The sequence below is a fragment of the Caretta caretta genome, chromosome 19, assembly GCF_965140235.1.
Source record: "Caretta caretta isolate rCarCar2 chromosome 19, rCarCar1.hap1, whole genome shotgun sequence".
NCBI lineage: Eukaryota > Metazoa > Chordata > Testudines > Cheloniidae > Caretta > Caretta caretta.
The window spans coordinates 4,169,132-4,189,609 of NC_134224.1; the positions used below are offsets into that span (position 1 = coordinate 4,169,132).

At 58.6% G+C, this 20,478-nt stretch overlaps 1 protein-coding gene across 3 annotated transcripts in view; it reads left to right on the top strand.

Annotated features, from left to right (window-relative positions):
- The window catches only part of DLGAP3 (DLG associated protein 3), a 145,963-nt gene that overhangs the window by 117,002 nt on the left and 8,483 nt on the right, over positions 1–20,478 (top strand). For 2 of the 3 annotated variants that reach the window (XR_012665517.1, XR_012665518.1), the window contains exons 3-9: positions 10,302–10,507; positions 12,456–12,570; positions 14,553–14,787; positions 16,018–16,358; positions 16,947–17,032; positions 19,284–19,711; positions 19,989–20,080. Coding sequence is in view for 1 of the 3 variants with exons in the window: in XM_048825797.2 (XP_048681754.2) it covers positions 10,302–10,507; positions 12,504–12,570; positions 14,553–14,787; positions 16,018–16,358; positions 16,947–17,032; positions 19,284–19,711; positions 19,989–20,080 (1,455 nt within the window). In the remaining 2 variants the exon portion in view is untranslated. The remainder of the gene's footprint in view (positions 1–10,301; positions 10,508–12,455; positions 12,571–14,552; positions 14,788–16,017; positions 16,359–16,946; positions 17,033–19,283; positions 19,712–19,988; positions 20,081–20,478) is intronic. The other variant, XM_048825797.2, reaches the window with a different exon arrangement.

Genomic DNA, 20,478 nt, shown 5'->3' on the forward strand with positions numbered 1-20,478 from the left:
CCGGCCCCACAGACCCAGGTTCACAATGCAGTGTGGATGCACCCTCAGAGGGGGCCATTGTCAGGCACGAGGACTCAGCCGAGAGCGAGCCCAGCTGGAAGCTACATGTTACTCTTCTCTGGACCAGCGCGAGGCTGAAGTGGCTCTTTCCTGCAGCTTTGTTCCCCGTTGGCTTTGCTCTCCCCAGTGTTCCCCCAGTGCCTGGCGGTCCAGCACCTTGATGTTTGTGATTAGAGGAGAGTCGGGCTGTAATAGCCTTGTCCTCCAAAGGCACAAAGCAAAAGGCTTTTATTTAAAAAGGGGACAGGATTATGCCAGTTGGTGCAGCCGGCTTCCGCGGCGCCGAGGCCCCCAGCTCTGCACATCCCAGTCCCGGTGCTCCTGCTAATCACAACCTAACAAACAATGAGAAGAAGCCGTGGTCCTTGGCTCTCCGAGGGAGACAAAGCTCCAAAGGCCCAATCAATGAGCTCCCAGCTCTAACGAGGAGAAAACAGAGCAACGGGGGTGGCCAGGAGAGAGGTGGTTTGTGAAAATGCATCTTAATCCTTCTTCACAGCGTCCTTTGCTGGATCTCTCTGTCTCCGTATAGGGCCCAGCACCTCACCCACATTCATGGGCCCCTTTGGGGGAGGGGAGGGTCACCATTCTCTCCCTATGGAATAGGGGTGCAGAGAGACTCACCCAAGGGCATGCACAAAGCTTGTGGCGTCCCAATCACCTGCTTCCCAGTTTGGTGCCTTGGCCACAAAGCCATGCTTCTTCTGAGAGCCCTGGAGCATGTGCTCGCGCTCAAAGGGACCCATACATCTAAGGCATAGGGAGCAGCAGCTCAAGATTTCCACCTGACTCCCCACCTCTCCCTGCTAATGTCCTGCAGCCCCTGACTAGAGAGTGCCCAAACTGGGGACAGATTCTGTTCTCCTACTGGTGTAAATCTGAAGTAACTACAATGGAGTGGCACCGGGGCAAGGGGGGGATTGGGCCCACATGGACCATTGAAACCCTGCTGCTGTTGGAACCATGACCCATCTAACCTGCTTTGCAGGTACACAGGTTCTGAAGAGGCTCCCGATCTGGTTCCCTGCAGGCCTATGTGGGACTCAGTGGCGTTGCCTGGCATGAGACCGGGATGACTCTGTGCAGAATCAGGCCCTGGGTTTCTTTATTTAGAAATAGGTGTTTACCACGTGTATGTACAGCGCCTAGCACAACGGAGCTCCGATCTCCCTTGGGTTCTATGACAGTGGTTCTCAAACTTATTCGATCAGGCTCCTCTTCTTTTTGTCTGTAGTCGTTTAGGCCCCCACCTATAAGTCCATATATCGCCACCCAGCTCTGAGGGCAGAGCGGAGAGCAGCGGCTGCTGGCCAGGGCAACCAGCTCTGAAGGCAGCACCCTACCAGCAGCTGCGCAGAAGTAAGGGTGGCAATGTGAAAAGTGACATTTGTCAATATCACGTTTCACAGCTGACTTAGTGCCCCATTGCCACCCTTACTTCTGTGTCACAGCTGCCCCCCTGGGGCTGACGGCTGGAGCCCTGCCGCATCCGGGTGAGGGATTGGGGGAGGCTGAAGGAGAGCCCGAGCCTGGGTGGCGGGGCTCCGGCTGTCAGCCCTGGAGCGGTGGGGTTCCAGCTGTCCCCTTAATCCCCGCTTCCTGGGTGTGCACAGCCCTTCTGCACGAGCCCCAGCCACCCGGAGCTCTTCAAAAAAAGCACACGGCTTGGGCCTCCCTTGACACGTTCACCTGCCCCCCCTGGGGAGGCCTGCCCCATAGTTTGACAACTGCTGCTCCTGGTAATGCCAGGAATAATCAGAGCCACTGAAAACCATCCACTCAGGAACTGAACGTTGCTCCCATCTGAGGGCAGCTGAGCGAAGGGAGGTTTGTGGCCTCTCTCCAGTGACCCTGTTCTGTGGGTGACTAGGACCCCGTGCTGCCTGGCAGCTGAGAAATAGCAGGGAGAGCGCAGAGTGGAGTGGAGATGGAGTCATCTCTACCATTGAAACCTTACTGCTGTAGCTGCAGGACCACGAAGGAGGCAGCCGGCCCGTGGGAGCATTTACACTGGTAACCGCTTCCTCCCCAGGGTCTCGGAGTGGCTGGGCATGGAGGGGATTTGCCAGTCAGGGTTTTCCATGGAGTAGGCTGGATTTCGCTGCGTGGTTTTCCCATGCCGTGATCCACGGGGAGCTGGCAGGGCAGGCAGACCCCCTCCCTTCCACTGCAGGTGGGCTCAGTCTCTGTTTTCTTCCTCACCATGCTTATGTTTCTGGGTGGGTTGGGCAGGCGGCAGATGGAGCTGACTAGGAGCCTGGCATGCCATGGGCAGGGATTGAGTGTTGCCTTCCTGCAGGCAGCCTTGACCCTCAATCCTGGCCTGCCGCGTGTCCTGCCACTCCAGCGCCAGGACCCCACCCCACATCTTTCATTGTCCAGCTGTGCCAAGGACCGGGATAGAGAGGAGGTGGCGGATAAGGATTGAGGGGCATCGGCAGAGCTGGGTGGGAGACGGGCTGTGGGTCAGGATTGAGATGCTGCGGCAGAGCTGAAGGGAAACTTGCCTAGCGCCGGCCCGTGCTCTCCCTGGCTTTATCAATCGCTCACTGTCAGATGGCCAGGCTACTCTGAGGCCATGGCTCCTGTCCCATCCCGTGTGCAGAGAGCACATGGGGAGTGAGCTGGCTCTGCTCCCAGGCCCCAGTGGCATGCTGCAGGCGTGCAGCTTAACAGGGCAGGGGCTCTCCGAATCCCAAAGCACCCACCTCACCCGTGCACCCCACCAGGCCTGCAGGTGGTGACATGACCTGGCCAGGGCTTACAGCTCCGTCCAGGCCCTGGGCTACCTCCAGCCTTGGAGTCCCAGTGCAGCCCATCAGGAGTCCTCCCCAGGCCTGCACTGTAGCGTGCACCTCACAGGCCCTCACAGAGCTCCCTGGCTCCCAAAGTGCAACCCCCAGGGCCTGCGTTCCCCAGCTCCAGCCCTGCCACCGCACCCCCTCCGCCCTCTCCTGCCCTGCCCACATGTGCCTGTTGGACAGCCAGTGTTGCCGTCCCAGAGGCAGAGCAGAAGTCGCCCTGGTCTGAGGCCTCCCAGTCTGAAGGGGAAACTGAGGCTCTGCCCTCAGCTCACACATGGCTCCTGGGCCAGATCCAGGAGTCTTCACCTGCTGCGGCCTGAGGAGCTGTGATTGAAAAATCAGGCCTGTGGGTGTGCGTGTCCCGCACCCCTCGCGGGGCCTGGCTTCCCGGCTCTTAGCTGAGCAACGCTGCTGTTTGTTCTGCACCACTTAGCACAGATTGGAAAAATGTAAATGATCTGCCTTCCTAACCAGCCCATCAGCGCCGGGCCTCCCCTCCTGCCGTGGGCCCAGCTCCAGCCTCTCCATGGTAGAGGCGCCTGGCCCACGCTGCCAAGGGGATGGGGAGGGGGGAGAGGGTGGGAGTGGGCCTGTGCACGTTGGCACCTGTGCGTGTGAGATCTCTGGGGCCAGACCCTGTCCCCGTGCTGGTCCCTTTCTGCTGTTCTGAGTCTGAAAGGAAGCCGGTCAGGAGCCTGCCCAGCGCTCTGGGGAATCCCAGCAGGCTTGCCCCACCCTGGTGTCATTCCAAGGGACAGGAGATACTTCGGGCCAAATCTTGCCCTCAGTTATGCTGGTGTAAATCCATAGCAACTCCACTGGCTTTAGCTGAGCTACACTGGATTTACACCCGTGAGTTAGCCTGTGCGCACCACTCCATGCTGCGGTGTGGGAAACGGACGCCCTGGCTTATCTGTGGGGCCGGGAAGGGCCACGTTCGGCTCTCGTGCTGCTGTAAATCCGGGGCGTCTCCACTGGGCTTCAGTGGGGCCACTCCAGTTTCAGGCTGGTGTAGGAGGGTGCAGAGCTGCTCTCCCACGATGCAATGGGGCAGTGGGTCTCACTCTTCCAGGCCCCAGCCCCAGTGGCTGCATTTCAGCAGCGCCTGGCAGTCTTGGGGATGAGGGGTGCTATAGCAGCCTCCGAGGTTGTGCTCAGCTCGGGTTCGTTGACGGTGTGTTTTGCTCGCGGGTACGCATGTGACCGGGGTGGTCCGGGCATGCCGGGCACGAAAGTTCCCGCCTTCCTGTTGGGGCATGGCTCTGTCATAACCAGTATCGAAGGCTTCTGGCGGCTGGAGCTGCCCCCTCTTCCCGTGGTGGTGGCCAGCTGGGTTCCAGGCAGGGGAGGCAGCAGAGAGGACTGTGGGAAAACGAAATTCCCAGGCGCTTCCTTGGCCCTGCCTCGGGTTCGATCTCGTTGGGCTGAGCCGCTCTGGCCAGGGATTCCCCTGGCTCTGCCGCAGCCCCCAGGAACGGGGAGTCGCATGGCCGGCGCTGGAGCCTATGCAGGGCTGCTGGCCGGTTTCCATGCTGGTTAGCTCAGCTGTCACTCCCCGTCTCCGGCCCATCTGCACGACCTGCAGCTCACTCGTCGGCTGGACCGAGAGGAACGAAAGGATTCTCCAACATTGGCTCATCAGCTCTTCCCTGGCCCAGCCTTGAGCAATTGATTGCGGCCTGTCTCAACTTGGGCTGTCTGCTTCCCGAACACTGTCTGGGCACCTGTCCCTACAGCTCTGACCGGAGCAGCCCTCTCCTGGACTGCTCTGCTCTGCAGAAGAAGCCCCCGCCCCAGGAGCACTGGAGGCTCTGAGGTTTCGGCTAAGAAGCCCCAGCAGCATGAGGCAGAATTGTGCTTCTTGGAAACAAACAAAGCCAACAGTAGGGCCAGTCACCCCAGGACAGCCCCAGAGCCGCCCTCTGCTTGTCTCCTGCCAGAAGGTCTCCATGGATGCATTGACACGCCTCCCCCCCAAAACGTCCATATTCCCACATATCTCCAGAACCCAGACTGGCCCAGCCCAAAGAAATCTCCAGCGCCGGAAACAGCCCCACAATGAAACTGCTCCTGTGCAATGGGACATCCCAAACTGCTCCACACTTGCACACAGATACACTCACGCTCAGATACATGCATGCTCAGATACACCTACATTCGTGCTCAGGTACACACACATTCAAGTACACACACACTCACATGCAGATACACTTACGCTCAGATACATGCGCACTCAGATACACCTACATTCGTGCTCAGGTACACTTGCACGCAAACACACACAAACATGCATGCTTAGGTACATACACACTCAGGTACACACACTCGGGTGCACTCACACTCACTTGCCTATGCACAGTCTCACCCACCCTGTCACGGAGTCCCTGGGCGATGCTCTGGAACTGCTCCCCATGAAGCCAGTCAGGACTCTGGGGTAGTCGCCTTTCTGTGAGCAGCCTGTCTTCAGGACACACAGCTCACACAGCTTCCACCTTCCTGGGTCTGACCTCGGAGCATTCAGCATCCTCTGCCCCTCCGTGCGCTTCCCACAGCGAGTCCGCTCAGGCGGGGCTCCTGGGGAAGCCAGAGGGTCCTGCACCCCAACTTCGCAGTCAGACGTGACTCTCAGCCAGCCAGTAAAACAGAAGGTTTATTAGACGACAGGAACATGGTCTAACACAGAGCTTGCAGGTGCAGAGAACGGGACCCCTCAGCTGGGTCCATTTTGGGGGGTAGTGAGCCAGACAACCACGTCTGCACTTCACTCCATGTCCCAGCCAGCCCCAAACTGAAACTCCCTCCAGCCCCTCCTCCTCTGGGCTTTGTTCCTTTCCCGGGCCAGGTGGTCACCTGATTCCTTTGTTCTCCAACCCTTCAGCTCTCACCTTGCAGGGGGGGAAGGGCCCAGGCCATCAGTTGCCAGGAAACAGGGTGTCGGCCATTCTCTGTGTCCAGACTCCTGCACACACATGCCCTCTAGGGCTCTGCAATGATCATACACCCTTACTCCACCCCCTAGATACTTAAGAACTGCCTGGGGGAAACTGAGGCACCCCCACACTATTCAGAGGAAACATTAAGAACAGTCCCACTTCGTCACATCTCTCCCCCCTTCGAGATCGAACTGAGCGGGGTCACTTTAGCCGGTGACCTGGGGAAGTTCGAAGCCACCAACATTCCCATGGATGCCCCAGCATCTCTCCCATTCCTTGGTAGGAGTTACACCAGGCCCTTCCAGTTTCACGCCCTCCCTTAGGTCAGGGGTGGTCGATAGCACTTGCAGGCCGCATGTGGGAAGGTTTATGCAGCCCATGCCCTTTGGCCACCCCAAGAATGTCTCCCCATTGACCATCACCTTCTGCTCCCACTGGAGGTCCGGGGGGCCTGGCCCCAGGAAACTCCACACAGACATATAGGTTGGGGTCAGGAGTGGGAGCCTGTCCACATCCCCAACCATCTGGCTGACGGAGTCTAAGGCCTTGGGACCCAGCAAGGGAGCTAGACACCGGGGCTTTTCCGCAGGGTCCCCTTGGTTCAAATCGCCAGCCTGCTCAAAGGCAGTGAGGTGGGCATCCAAACCCCCCCCCTTAACCAGGGGCAGCAATTTAGTCTCGAGGTTCCCTGCGGAACTGGCCCCCCGGGGTCTATCCCCACTCACCCCGGGGAGGTCCCCTAGGCCTCTCCGCTCCCCCACCGCCAGTTCATGCTGCTGCTGCTTCTGCAGCTCTTTCTCGGGCTCTCACTGTCTCTCACAGTCCTCTTGCTCTCTCAGACTCAGCTCCAATCCCGTCCGTCTCGATCCCCCGATGGGGAACCCGATCGTGAAGACCCTCGTCTGGTCGGGGACAGGAGTCTTGGCGATGCCTGGCTCCCGCTTCAGCTGCTCCCAGATCCTGCTATAGCCCCAGTTGGGGTCAGGAATCTGTTCCTTAGAGCGGTCATCCTCCTCCAGCTGCACGATTAACTCTGCTTTGGTGCACTTTCCAACGCTCAACCCTCTCTTTTTGCACAGGGTTACAATGTCCTTCTTAAGGAGACGGTGACAGGCCATCACTCCGCTCCTCCCAAGTTGTTGTGGACTCACAGGCCCGTGTGTTCTCAGCTCCCCACGGTTTCCAGGGAGAACCCCTAGTGTGCCAGCCCTTCTCGAGGTCACCACCTCTTTGCCAGGGTCGAGCTGCAGACTCCTCCGCCCCTTGGACTGCTTGCTGCAATCCCCAGGGGAACCCTGCTACTGCACAGTCCTTCTCGCTGGTCACACACTCCCAGGGGTTAACCGCCCCCCGAAACCGCTCCTCTCTGAGCCTTCAGCAGGCCTAGTCCTCGGCAATCCCCCTTCGTGTTACTGCTCCCCAGTCACTTACTGCAGGAAGCGCCATCCACGGGGTGCAGTACATCCCACCGCTGCCACCAGTTGTCACGGAGTCCCTGGGCGATGCTCTGGAACTGCTCCCCATGAAGCCAGTCAGGACTCTGGGGTAGTCGCCTTTCTGTGAGCAGCCTGTCTTCAGGACACACAGCTCACACAGCTTCCACCTTCCTGGGTCTGACCTCGGAGCATTCAGCATCCTCTGCCCCTCCGTGCGCTTCCCACAGCGAGTCCGCTCAGGCGGGGCTCCTGGGGAAGCCAGAGGGTCCTGCACCCCAACTTCGCAGTCAGACGTGACTCTCAGCCAGCCAGTAAAACAGAAGGTTTATTAGACGACAGGAACATGGTCTAACACAGAGCTTGCAGGTGCAGAGAACGGGACCCCTCAGCTGGGTCCATTTTGGGGGGTAGTGAGCCAGACAACCACGTCTGCACTTCACTCCATGTCCCAGCCAGCCCCAAACTGAAACTCCCTCCAGCCCCTCCTCCTCTGGGCTTTGTTCCTTTCCCGGGCCAGGTGGTCACCTGATTCCTTTGTTCTCCAACCCTTCAGCTCTCACCTTGCAGGGGGGGAAGGGCCCAGGCCATCAGTTGCCAGGAAACAGGGTGTCGGCCATTCTCTGTGTCCAGACTCCTGCACACACATGCCCTCTAGGGCTCTGCAATGATCATACACCCTTACTCCACCCCCTAGATACTTAAGAACTGCCTGGGGGAAACTGAGGCACCCCCACACTATTCAGAGGAAACATTAAGAACAGTCCCACTTCGTCACACACCCACCGAAGAATTAACTAAGCAGAGATGGGCTAAACCCAGCCCCATTTATCCAAAGCCCTCCCGGCTCCAATCGTTGGGCTCTGGTCATCATGGCACCTGGCTCCAGGCCAGCCCAGTCTAGAAGTTTTGCACCACTCCCAGCCTCACCCATCTCCCATCGTCCCCCCTGGATTTTGGATCAAACCCGGTGCCAACCCCGATTCCAGTTCCTTGGTGTGTGCGCAATACAAGATGGCGCCAGGCTCCCACCCCCTCTGGCTGGGAGGGTGCAAACACCCCTCTCTCCCTGACCCACAGGCTTTTGCCAGCTCCCTTCCCAAGTGGCGGCCATGGGTGTTTAACCATTTAATGCCTGGATTAGTGCCGGCAGCCAGCCCCGCTGCCTGGGTTCCACGATAGGTCACCCTTTACCAATTAAAAGCTAATTAGCCCTTCTTCTTCTTTCCCAGGGGAAGGAAACTGTGAATGACAACAAAATGATCATTCACCCAGGCTGCGGGAGGGGATGGCCAGGTTCTCCTGGCCCCCTCCCCACTCGCTCGCCTTCCTAGCCCTGGCTACCTGAGTGGGGATGTGGCAGGAGAGCGAGAGATGCGGTAAATGGACCTGCTCTCATTCCCATGTTCCCTCTGAGTGGCCGGAGAGGCACCTCTGTCTGTTCGGGTCTCTGGTTCCCTTCCAGCTGCTTTGCTCTTGTGCTCATAGGAGGGTGGTGAAGCACTGGAATGGGTTCCCTAGGGAGGTGGTGGAATCTCCTTCCTTAGAGGTTTTTAAGGTCAGGCTTGACAAAGCGCTGGCTGGGATGATTTAGCTGGGGGATTAGGTCTTGCTTTGAGCAGGGTGTTGAACTAGTTGACCTCCTGAGGTCCCTTCCAACCCTGATATTCTATGATTCATAGCCCGGGGCATACCGGAACCTGGTAAGGACGCCGGGGTGCCGGCACCATTGTGACGGTGCCTTGGCAAAGAGACTGGCCAGGGCTGCGCCGGCAATGGGTGGGATTTGGCCCAGCCTCGCCTGTTGGGGGCGCTGTGAGGTGGGAGTTCTGAGCATCACGTGGGGAGTTCCTTAGTTGAGAGGCCCCTGCCAGCTGGTCTCCCTGCAGCCTGTGTCCAGAGAGCCTGTGCAAAGGGACAAGGGTGGGGTGGGGTTGGCAGATGGGGGGGGGGGGCGGTGAACAGACTGGGGTGGGCCACACCCAGGGGCCTGAGAGGCGCTGAGCACGGAGGCTGTCGGGGTAAGGAGAGAAACAAGGCTCTCTCTCTGAGGGCACTGAGCTTGTCCAGGCCAGCTGGCCTTTGTTTGGGAGTTTGGGGCAGGTTCTGAGCCCAAACAGCACCCCAGCCGTGCCGTGCTGGGTTGTCAGCTCCTGTCGTTGTGAGTGGCACCTGACAGCGAAAGGAACCCGAGCCTGGCAGACATGGGGATGCCGAATCCACTTTCCCTTTGCAAAGGGAAAGGCGGGGTGGTGGGGGCTGAGCCGCAGAAGGCTTACGGGCGCCCAGAAGATCAGATGCTTCTGCCAGCTCCAGGAACCCCTGAGCAGAGCCCAAGCCAGGCTGGAGCAGCCGTCAGAGCAGGAAATTTGTGGTTCATCAGCAGGAGAACAGCCCATTTCACACAATCTTGTCCCTGCTGGAACGCGGCCCCACTGGAAAGCAGAGGAAGCGGGGAGGGGAGTGAACCAAACTCTGCTGACCCAGTTTGGGGCAGAGACAGGCTGAATCAAATCCTGCAAGGCCAGGAGCCCTGGGCTTTGGAGTTCAGATCTGGTGCCCTAGACTTCGGGGCTCGGGTCTGAGCTGTGGGCTGCTGGGAGGAATGGGGAAAGGGATGGTTCCTCTTGGGGACAGGATGGTTTGCCCCTCCCTAGTGTGGTGCTCCCTGTGGCTTATGGGGAGTGGACCCTGCAGCCAGCAGGGGAGAGAGGCCCTGTCTGTAATGGCTATAAAGAGGATTCTTATCAAGCTGTTGGACACAGACAGACCCTGTGGGTCCTTCGGGCTCTCTAGCGTCTCTGTCCTAGTGTCACGTCTCCCCAGTGTCCCCATGGGGTGGATGTCTGAGTCTGCTCCACCACCACGGAGAGACGACGCGTGGGTGGGTTACATGGGGTCACCCCCCCCCCCAGATTTCTACCAGGAACCCCCACTGCGCACAACCAGAACCTTTAAATTGTGCCCCCCCACCACTATCAGCCGTTACGTGTCGTCTCTGCCCCCATGCACGCTCCACGGCCCTGGGCTCCCTGACCTGACCCCTCTCCATGGGGCTGTCCTCGCTGCAGGTGCCGCAGGACGAGTGGAGCAGCTACCCAGCGGTGGGGAAGGACGGCGAGATCCCCTGCCGGCGGATGCGGAGCGGCAGCTACATCAAGGCCATGGGGGACGATGACAGCGGTGACTCGGAGGCCAGCGCCAAGGTGTCTCCCAAGGGCTTGTCCCGGCGAGATGGCTACCGCCGCTCCTCCAGTGTAGACCAGGCCAGGACCAAGTAAGAGAGGGCCTGAGGCGCCAGGCCTGCTATGAACCTCCTTTGGGGATGCAGGCTTGGAGAGGGGCAGGGGGCAGGGAGGTGGGGCTTGGGGAGAGGATGCTGGGGCGGTGGATGCAGGGTTGGGGAGGGACGGTCGGGGAAGGATGTTGGGACGGTGGGTGCAGGGACTTGGGTGTTGCTTTAGTTAGGCTTTAGTGAGAGAAGGGTTCTCTGGCAGGGAATCCAGGCTAAAATACACAGCTTATTTTTTAAAAAGTGAAACTCCATAGAACCATGGATTTCAGCAACCTTCCCACGCATCCCACCCCCCTGCAGATTGGCAACTTCAACATCCTAGGCTCAGGTTAGTGCTGGGACATTTGAGTATGAAACTGAAAAATTCGACTCGCCCGCTGTATTTATTCTTTATTATGTGTACTAAGGTAGTGCCCAAAGACCCTGATCGTGATTGCACGCCATTGTGCTAGGCGCTGCACATACGCATCAAAGGAGAAAGTCCCTGACCCGTAGATCTTTCCGTCTGGGAGAGCGGGGCGTGGGGGAGAATTTCCAGGCAATTAAAATCTTTCAATTTTCTTTGTCTTCCATGAGTGCTAGTGAGTAGATTTTGCACTGGGAAATGATCAGTTTCTTGCCATAAACAAGAAATGCAGATGTTCAGTCTATATTCAGAGGATCCAGATGTTCAGAAACGCTTGTTCAAAACGCCTGTGGGTTTGATTGGGTGGCTCTGCTAAATGTGTGTACAGATGATACCCAGCTTATGTGGACATTTGCATGTGCAATTACTGCAGCTGCATTTGCATATAAGGGCCCGATCCTGTGCTTGGATCAGTGGGCACAGACTGAGTTCTGGAAGGTTCTGTGTGGGTGCAGGGTGCACATGAGGGGATCTGATTGCAGGATCGGGGCTTGGGTGCACAAGTGTCTGGGCATTTTTGTGCATGCAGATCTGCGAAACCAGGACAGTGAGTGAAACCCCAAAGGTAAAATAAACTGTATTGGAGTTCAGAGAAAGTTTGAACTGTTTGACTCTCTCAGGGTTGGGTCTTGTCTATGCTGGGATTTTAGCCACAGCTGAAAATCCCTGGCTAACAGGGATGCAAACACCATTTGCACCAGCACAGGGGGATTTCACATTGGTGCAGTTTATCTCTGTTGCAGGAATGGGGCAGGGAAAAGAGGAGGGTTACTGGGGTCAACTGCAATAGTGCAAATTACGCTGCAGTGTTTAGACTAGGGGTTTGCACTGGCGTAAATCGTTGTGCACTGGTGAAAACAGTGTTTGTATTAAGAGTTTGCACTAGTGTCAATTATGCTGGACTGGTGTCAATTATGTCCACATTAGGTGTCAATTATGCTGGACTGGTGCAAATTGTGTTTAAATTAGAGGTTTGCACCATTGCACTAGAGTGGTGTAAATCAGGCCTGCAGTAGGAGTTTTCACTGTTGCAGAGTGCACCAGGCTGGTGTACATTGTGCTGTGTTAGGGGATCACACCAGTCCCTGTGTCGAGAAGGCTGTAGTGCTCTCAGGTGTTGGTGGCCCAGGTAAGGACACACCTGCTGGTTAACCTGCTCTGTCTCTCTCAGTGGCCTTGCCTCTTTGCCAGCCCCACACTGCCACCATGGGTCTGCCTCCTGCCCTGCTTATCGACACCTTCCTGTGCTGTGGGTGTGGGTGATGTTCTGTGAGCCCAGCCTAACCAGAAGTGGAGGGCTCCGGGAATCCCCTCCTTGCTCCGGGGCTTCCTGGGGAGATTGTAGAGGTGGTGGGGCGCTCGCATTGGGATGGCGGGCGGGTAGGGGGCGGGACAATGATCTGCCAGGTTCAGGGGGCAGCAGCAGCTGCGGACAGGAGCCCAGTCACTGGGCTGTTTCCAAATGTTCCGCTTGAACGTGTTGCTTTTGGTCCGAATCCTTTTTCCCCCACTGTCTCTCATTAGGTTTGCAAGTAGGCACTATTCTGATTCATATATCTGTAACTGTCCCAGCTGCTGCACCCCGCCCAGAATGCACCCTCGGGGACAGGGCTACGGACGCTCTTTCACCACCGGCCAGGTAAGGTGGGCCGTGCCCGTTGCTGTGCCTGGCTCTCATGCCCTGACTGTCCTGTGCCCTCAGTTGCTGGAGTTCATATGCTCAGTGCGGGGGCGGTTGGTGTTTGGGCGGACTCAGCACCCTCCATGGGGCTGGATTTTCTGAATGAGTGGCTGGAGCTGAGGAGAGCTCTGCATGCGAGGAGCCGAGTGGAGCCATCCGGAGCTGGGCATGGGACTCAAGGTTCCCAAGTGGCAGCAGTGTCCGAGAGGCGGGACAGGCCTGGCCGCTCTCCACTGACCCTTCTGTGCCATATGGAGACCTGACCTCCCCACTCCGGGGGGCTAGTCCCCCCCACCCCTGCATTGCATGTGCTAATCTGCAGCACGGGGACGCTGATTCTTGGGGAGGTGGCAGGCTTCCCTGCATGCACCAGCGAGGCTCTGCCCCTTCCCCGCAATGGCTTGGCTTCTGCTCCCCCCCAGACATGCTGCCTGTGTGTCCTCCCTGTCCGGCCAGCGCTGTCCTTTCTCCGCTCATACAGTAATGCAGAGCGCTGTCTGCATGCTACCGGCCTTTCCTTCGCAGCCCTGCCTGGGCCGGCCGGGACCCTCCCACTGGTGGCGATGCAAAGTGCTTTCATGTCTTCCCAGGGGCTTGACTAGCCACAAGAGGCCCCTGTGTTCAGGCGGCTCTCTTTTCGGCCCCTCCTCTCTGCTCCCAGCATAGGCTGTTTATCTGCCCCTCCTTCTGCATGCATGTTAGCCCCAGGGCCCGGTACCCAACTGATGCGTCTGTAGGAAGAGTGCAGCCCGGACAGTGGCCAGGTAAGCTGCCCCAGGCTGCCCTTCCAAAGCACTACAATCTTGAGTCCCTGCAGAAGAGGTGAGGGGATATCAGCCTCCGGGGCCCTTTCACCTGTTAGCCTCTCTGCCAAGCTGAGCTCCACATTTTTCGCCAGCCGAGGTTTTCTCTCCCACTGATACATCTCATAGAAGGCATCAAACAAGCACCAGGTGCTAATGATTTTGGAGGACACTCGTGACTTGAACTGGATTCAAACCAACGACCTAGTAGCGCAAGGCTCCCCTGGCCCCTATTACCGTCTCCCTGAGCCATCCAGCACCAAAGAGTAACTGGAGTGTAATGCTGTGATAATTCGGAGTTGGTTTGGATAAGCTTCCCCAAAGGTTTGGAAGCTTCTCTGAACCTCTTGGTTGTGCCAGGCCTGGCTAGTAACATCTAGGGAAGAGCTTGTCTCTCCCGTAATCCCGGTGCTGCTTCTCTCAGTGCTGCCCGGACAGACTTCGCCTACCCTCAAAAATGGGTTTAAATTTGGATGACTGTCTCAGTGCCGCTTTTCCCCAGCAAACCCCAGGGCTCCCTGCTGTCACAGTGCTAACTCCTGGGCCCGGCACCAGGTTTTGGGCAGTGATGTCTGTCTGCTCTCTGTCAAGAGCAGAGGTAGAGAGAGACCTTCTAGGTGCGCCAGGGACATGCTGCAATGGATGGAAACCCTGACTGGGAGTCGCCTCCCCCTCAGTGGGTCACGGCTGGGCTCCAGGCAGCACCTGCGCTGAAATAAAGCCCGGCACGATCAGTCGGGCCTTTCCCTCATGGCAGATTCTCGTGCACCAGAGGAAGTAGCTGCCTGGTACCAGGGCTCAAGAGCTGCAGCAGAGGGGAGAGGCCCTGGCAGGTGGCGGGAGCCTGGCAATGGGACTGGCAGACTTTCCTCTCTAGGTTGCTGGGTCGAATCCAGCCAGGGGGAGGGAACTGGCTGGCTGGAGTCGAAGGGCCTGGGTGACTAGGGAGGGGTGGATGCAGGGCCCTTGCTGTGCCGGCCGATATATCAGTATCATCTCTAGTCCTTGAGCCACCAGCGGGGGCCAGGGCGAGTCGTTCCCTGTAGCCCCTCTGGTATCTCCATGGAGGATGGAGCGGGGGGCGCTGGACCCTGTCAGAGCTGCCCAGGCCCCTCATCTGCCCCACTCTCCCCTCAGATCAACGAGGAGCTGAACCACCAGTTTGAGGCGGTCTGCGAGTCCGTCTTTGGCGAGGTGGAGTCCCAGGCCGTGGAGGCGCTGGACCTGCCGGGCTGCTTCCGCATGCGGAGCCACAGCTACCTGCGAGCCATCCAGGCGGGCTGCTCGCAGGACGACGACTGCCTCTCGCTCTTCTCCATGTCCGTCCCGCCCAGGCCAGCCATCACCAGCAGCATCCTGAAGCCCAGCACCTGTGAGTCCCAGCCCTTGCCACATGGCGCTGCTCCCAGGGGCCCTTCACTCGTGCAGGGGTGGGCGGGGTGGGCAATCCTGCCGGGACCCAGAGGGTCCTCACACCCACCCCAGCCCCTTCCCACAGAGGGACCCCCCCGGAGCGCCTCTCCCCTTCCCACACCTCCTGCCAGCCCCTCCCCCTTTCCACAGAGACCCCCCACCAGCCCCTCCCCCTTCCCATGCAGGACCCCCTTCATACCCTCTCCCGTCTCTCCCGTCTCACGTTGGGACCCCCCACACCAATCCCTCCCCTTCCCACAGAAGGACCCCCATCAACTCCTGCCTCTTCCCACATAGGGACCCCCCTGCCAACCCCTTCCCATAGAGGGACTTCCCCCACCTCCCCGTAGAGGGACCTGCCCACCTACCTCCCCCTTCCCATAGGTGGCACCCAGTGGTCTCACCACTCCAGCTTCCCACTGCCGCACTTTGCTGCCATCTTGAACGGCTTTCTGGGATGCCCTCCAAGGGCCGGGCTCAGCTGCCCGTGGGCTCACCCGCCGTGAGGCTGTGGGTGCTGCCAGCCCCAGGGCAGTTCTCTGGCCGGCTGGAAACATCGGCCTCACTGAGGGGGCAGCTCGTGTGGCCGGCCCTGGGGGATGCTAAGTGTGTCCGACTGGGCATCGCTCCAGCCAGCCAACAGCCCTATCTGTCTGTCTGTCCATCAATCCTCCTGCCTGGTCTCCACCTTCCTCTCTGCATTTATTTCGGGTTTCCCTTCCTCTCTTCCTGTCTTTCTGTTTTCCTCCTTCTCTCATTTCTCTCTCCCTTTTTCTGCCTGCCTGCCTGCCTCATGACTTGTGCCGCACAAGAGCACACTGATCTTCCCTCTCATTTGAGGGTCGTCTGGTCCCTTCGGGTTTGGTGGATGAATTGGCCAAGCAGCTGGTCCAAAAGCAAATGAAGCTTTTATGCCCCTTTGCCACAAGCTCACAATTAACCGGCAGGGCATGTGGGGTGGTGCAACCTTTGGTGGTGCAGCAGTGTAGGGCCAATTCCTTGGCTGGTGTAAACGGGCCTGACTTCAGTAGGGTCGCTCAGCTTCACAGCAGCCAGGGATCTGACCACTAGGCCTGGCACCCCATGGGGATGCAGGAGGAAGAGGTGGGACTGGCCGGTGTTCGCGTTAGGAAATGAGAACGTGTCTCTTTCTCATGTGACTTTTTATCGTGTGTCTCTCCCACAACAGCCTTCAGTTACCGAAAAGCACCACCGCCCCTCCCTCCAGGAATCAAAGCCAAGCCCCTCATCTCAGTCACGGCGCAGAGCAGCACTGAGTCCACCCACGAGAGCTACCTCCCCAGCGAGGTCGCCCGGAGCCCCTCGTGGTCCAAAGACGCCGTGGCTCGCTGCAACTCCACAGAGAGCTTGGAGAACTCCAAGGTGACAGCCATCTCCTTGGATCTGCCTCCCGTCCAGCCCCGGGGCTCTCCCAAGCCGTCCACACTCATCATCAAGGCCATCCCAGGCCGGGAAGAGCTGAGGAGCTTGGCACGGCAGAGGAAATGGCGCCCATCCATCGGAGTTCAGGTAGGTGTCACTCTTCCCAGAGCCTCCCAGTGTTGAACCGGGGCCTAAGCCCATGTGAATCCAGCTGCCAATGCTATGACTCCGGGCTTCCTAGGGGCCCCAGCACTGGTACTTGTAGGCTTGGCCACTGGGGCCCCGTGCAGGGTCCCAATGCATGGTGACTTGCCTCCCATTCAGCCCTCCCTTCTCTTACCCGCAGTGAATCTTGGGCTGCTCCAGACCAAGGTCTCACCACCACGACCTGGCTTTGCAGCCGTTGCCAAGGCCTGTTGCAAGCGGCATCATATTGGCATGAAATGGTCTTGCCAACAGGCAGTGGCAGCCCAAGGGTCCTTCCTGCCATGGCCCCGCGCCCATACCTCATCCTTGACCAACAAGGCGAGAGGGGACTCCAGTCTCCATGGCCCTTCATCTCTGTGCTGGATGCTCCTGGAGCTGCCTGGCCATGGCTTTCGTCAGCCCTTTGTTTCTCTGGCTTTCCCACTGCCGCTGCACCTGCTGGGGGAAATGAAAAAACATGAGTCTTTTGCGCCCGAGGCTGTGCAGCGATTCTTCCCCGACATGCTCTCCCTCTGATCACCACCGCAGGTTGAGACTATATCTGATTCCGACACAGAAAGCAGGAGCCAGAGGGAATTCCACTCCATCGGGGTGCAAGTGGAAGAAGACAAAAGGTACGGCTGGTTAAATGCAGCTTTTATCGCTCCATCCCTCCAGGAGCAGGGCTTAGCGCAGCTGCCGTGCCGGCTTGATTGTTTTCACACAATGCCTCCCCCAAACTAAACATTCATAATGTGCGCGTCTTCTCCTGAGCATCCCAAGAGCTTGGCAGCTTCTGATGCTGACTGCTAAGTACAGCTGTGTTTCCTCGCTAGTTCATAAATCAATGGGCAATGCAGGCAGCAGCTGGGCAAGCTTCCCTGCGCAACATGCCTCATCCCTGACCTGATGTCATCCTAGGGATGGGTAGGTAGGTCAGTCTCTGGACCATTAAGCTGCGTGGTTGGTCAGCTGTCAAAGAAGCCGCTGATTGTGATGAGCAGGAAGGTTGTACTGTGGGCACTCGTCCGCTGCAAAATGAATTGAGGCCCAGCAAACTCGCGTCACACAGGTCAGCAGGTGGCTCTCAAGTCATCACAACTTTTGCTCACTGCTAATAGATTCAGATCTGCACCCAAGAGGCCAGAGGCTCTGGTACCCTGTTATGGCCCCTTCCTGTTTTATCAGCACGTTTGTTACCCTGGGGCCCTGATTGATATGCCAGAACACCAGCCGTCACAAAGCATGTGTTAACCTACGCACTGGGCAGGTATTGAGGGATTTGAGGCTGTCTGGATTTCCTCTTGCTGCAGGTGTGAGCAGTGACTCTAGGATTGATCCCTATGGGATGTGTTCGTGCCTGGAGATCAGCAGCTTCTATCTGCCCGTGGTTCTGATCCAGATCTGGGTTTCGGTTCTGATCCAGATCTGGGGTTCGGTTCTGGGGGTTTGGATCTGCCCCTCATAGAGGCCCCTGGTTCTGATCCAGAACTGGAAGCACGGTTCTGTAGGGTCTGTCTGAGACCATCAGTACCTGGACCTGCAGCTGAGCAAGGCTGGGTACGAGGCATGGCTATGACTCAGCTGTTCAGACAAAGAAGCTGAGATGCCAAGTGGAATCCGGCTGAAACCCCTAGAGATGGCCATCAAAGGGGCCCTTCACGTGGCCCACTGGGGCTTGTCCAGCTCTGACCCAAGCCCCTCAGAGGCTGGGCTATTCTGGACCTGCTTGTTCACCCTCCCTGCCTCCCCCACTCCTTCCCACCCATAGCCGAGTCACTGAGGACGAGGCATCTATGGGGAACTCTACAGTGTTCCTTCTCTTTGCTTAACAAGGGGCCTGAGCGCGTGTTCCCGTCCCCGTCCTTCAGCATCCATCCAGGGCCTGTTACCATAGAAACAGGCTAGCGTGCGCAAGCAGGAGAGAAGGCATTGAAATGAGGGAACACGAGGAAGCGGCTGTTAGCGGGCTGTCCCCACGGACAGCCAAGAGCTCAACAGCTTGTGAGCCTCCCAGCGCAGCTTCCCTGTCCCGGGAGCCGGCCGGCCCCTTGCTCTGCTCCTGCAAGGGGAGAGGTGTCCCGGCTGGGCAGGGTGGGGAGGGGCAGCACAGCCCCAGTGCATGGGGTTTACAGTCAGTGAGCTCTGAACTAGGGATTACACTCCAACTGGGCGGGTTTCCTTAGACCCCCCACCACACACACACACTACTCCAGCTCCAGGTCCCATACACAGCTCTGCTGATGCCCTTCGATCCTGACCCGCAGCCCCCTGTTATCCCAGCCCCGGAGCCCCTGCTGCTGTCCCTCAATCCCTCCGCCTCACAACCTCCCCGCCACCATTATTCCAGTCCTGGAGCTCCTGCCGCTCTACCGATGCCCTCCAATCCTGACCCACAGCTCCCCGTTATTCCAGCCCCCCAGCTCTGCCGCTGCCCCTCAGTCCCAACCCACAGCTCCCCGTTATTCCAGCCCCCCAGCTCTGCCGCTGCCCCTCAGTCCCAACCCACAGCTCCCCGTTATTCCAGCCCCCCAGCTCTGCCGCTGCCCCTCAGTCCCAACCCACAGCTCCCCGTTATTCCAGCCCCCCAGCTCTGCCTCTGCCCCTCAGTCCCAATCCACAGCTCCCCGTTATTCCAGTCCTGGAGCTCCTGCAGCTGTGCCGATGCCCTCCAATCCTGACCCACAGCTCCCCGTTATTCCAGCCCCCCAGCTCTGCCGCTGCCCCTCAGTCCCAACCCACAGCTCCCCGTTATTCCAGTCCTGGAGCTCCTGCAGCTGTGCCGATGCCCCGCTGTTGTGGTTTGAATGCTTTGCAATGCGGTTGCTGCCCCTGCTGTGGGAACGGGAGTCCGTCCCCATAACCCCTTTATCTCCCTGTCCCGAGGCGGGCCCGGTTCAAACGCTCAAACAGCGTGACGGCTGGCGTGCAGGCCGACCTGGAGCTGGAAGGCTTCACGGGCCTGTCGGTAGCCACAGAGGACAAGGCCTTGCAGTTCGGGCGGCCCTTCCAGCGGCACTCCTCGGAGCCAGACGCGTCCAGCCGACAGTACTCGGTGTTCAAGACGGTGCACACGCAGGGCCAGTGGGCCTACCGGGAGGATTACCAGATGCAGTATGACACTGTGGAGGTGCCCCGGCGGGACTCCTGGATTGAAAGGGGCTCCCGCAGCCTCCCCGACTCCGGCAGGGCCTCTCCCTGCCACCGAGACGGGGAGTGGTTCATTAAGCTATTGCAGGCTGAGGTGGAGAAGATGGAAGGCTGGTGCCAGCAGATGGAGCGGGAGGCTGAGGACTACGACCTGCCGGAGGAGAGTGAGTCAGCCAGGGCTGTGAGACTGGAAGGGGGGTGCAGGGCAACCCAGGATTCACGTAGGGCTTGGCGGGGACTGGAGTTGTGCAGCCCTGAGTAACGGATATGGGGTATATCCCCTCTGGAACCCGAGCCAGTGGTTGCCCTGCACATTAGTGGCAAGAAATACTCTCCAGGGCTCGTGATCTCTGGAGCTGGGAGGGCACGGGGGGAGGTAATCAAGCCCGCATGTCGTTAGCAAATTCCTCACGCATTGGTTTTTCCTGTGTGCCTTGCCAGTTCTGGAGAAGATCCGGAGCGCCGTGGGCAGCACCCAGCTCCTGATGTCCCAGAAAGTGCAGCAGTTTTTCCGACTCTGCCAGCAGAACATGGTGAGCGCCTCCTCCTTCCTTATGGGTTTCCCAGGGATGTGTTCTGCGTGACGGGCAACTGGGCGGAGGCGGCAGCAGGTCCCCTGGAGACTGAAGCGGGTGCATGGCACTCTGCACAGCTGGCGATGGTTCCGTTTGGAGGTGCTACCTGAAGGGTTGGAGGCTCACCCCGACCCTCTTAAGGCTGGGACCAAGGTACTGTAGAGAATAAATGGCACCTTCTTCTGGCGATTTGGTTATTTCATCTCTGGCTGAAAGCAACAGCTGCACCAGCCTTTTAATTAAACAGTTATAACAATTCCCAGCCTTCTCCCACGTCGGGAGCTGATTCGGCCTCTGGGCTGAAAGCCCAGCCTGGTTCTTATTTCCCTGCAGCATTTTGTCCCAGCCCTGCTAAG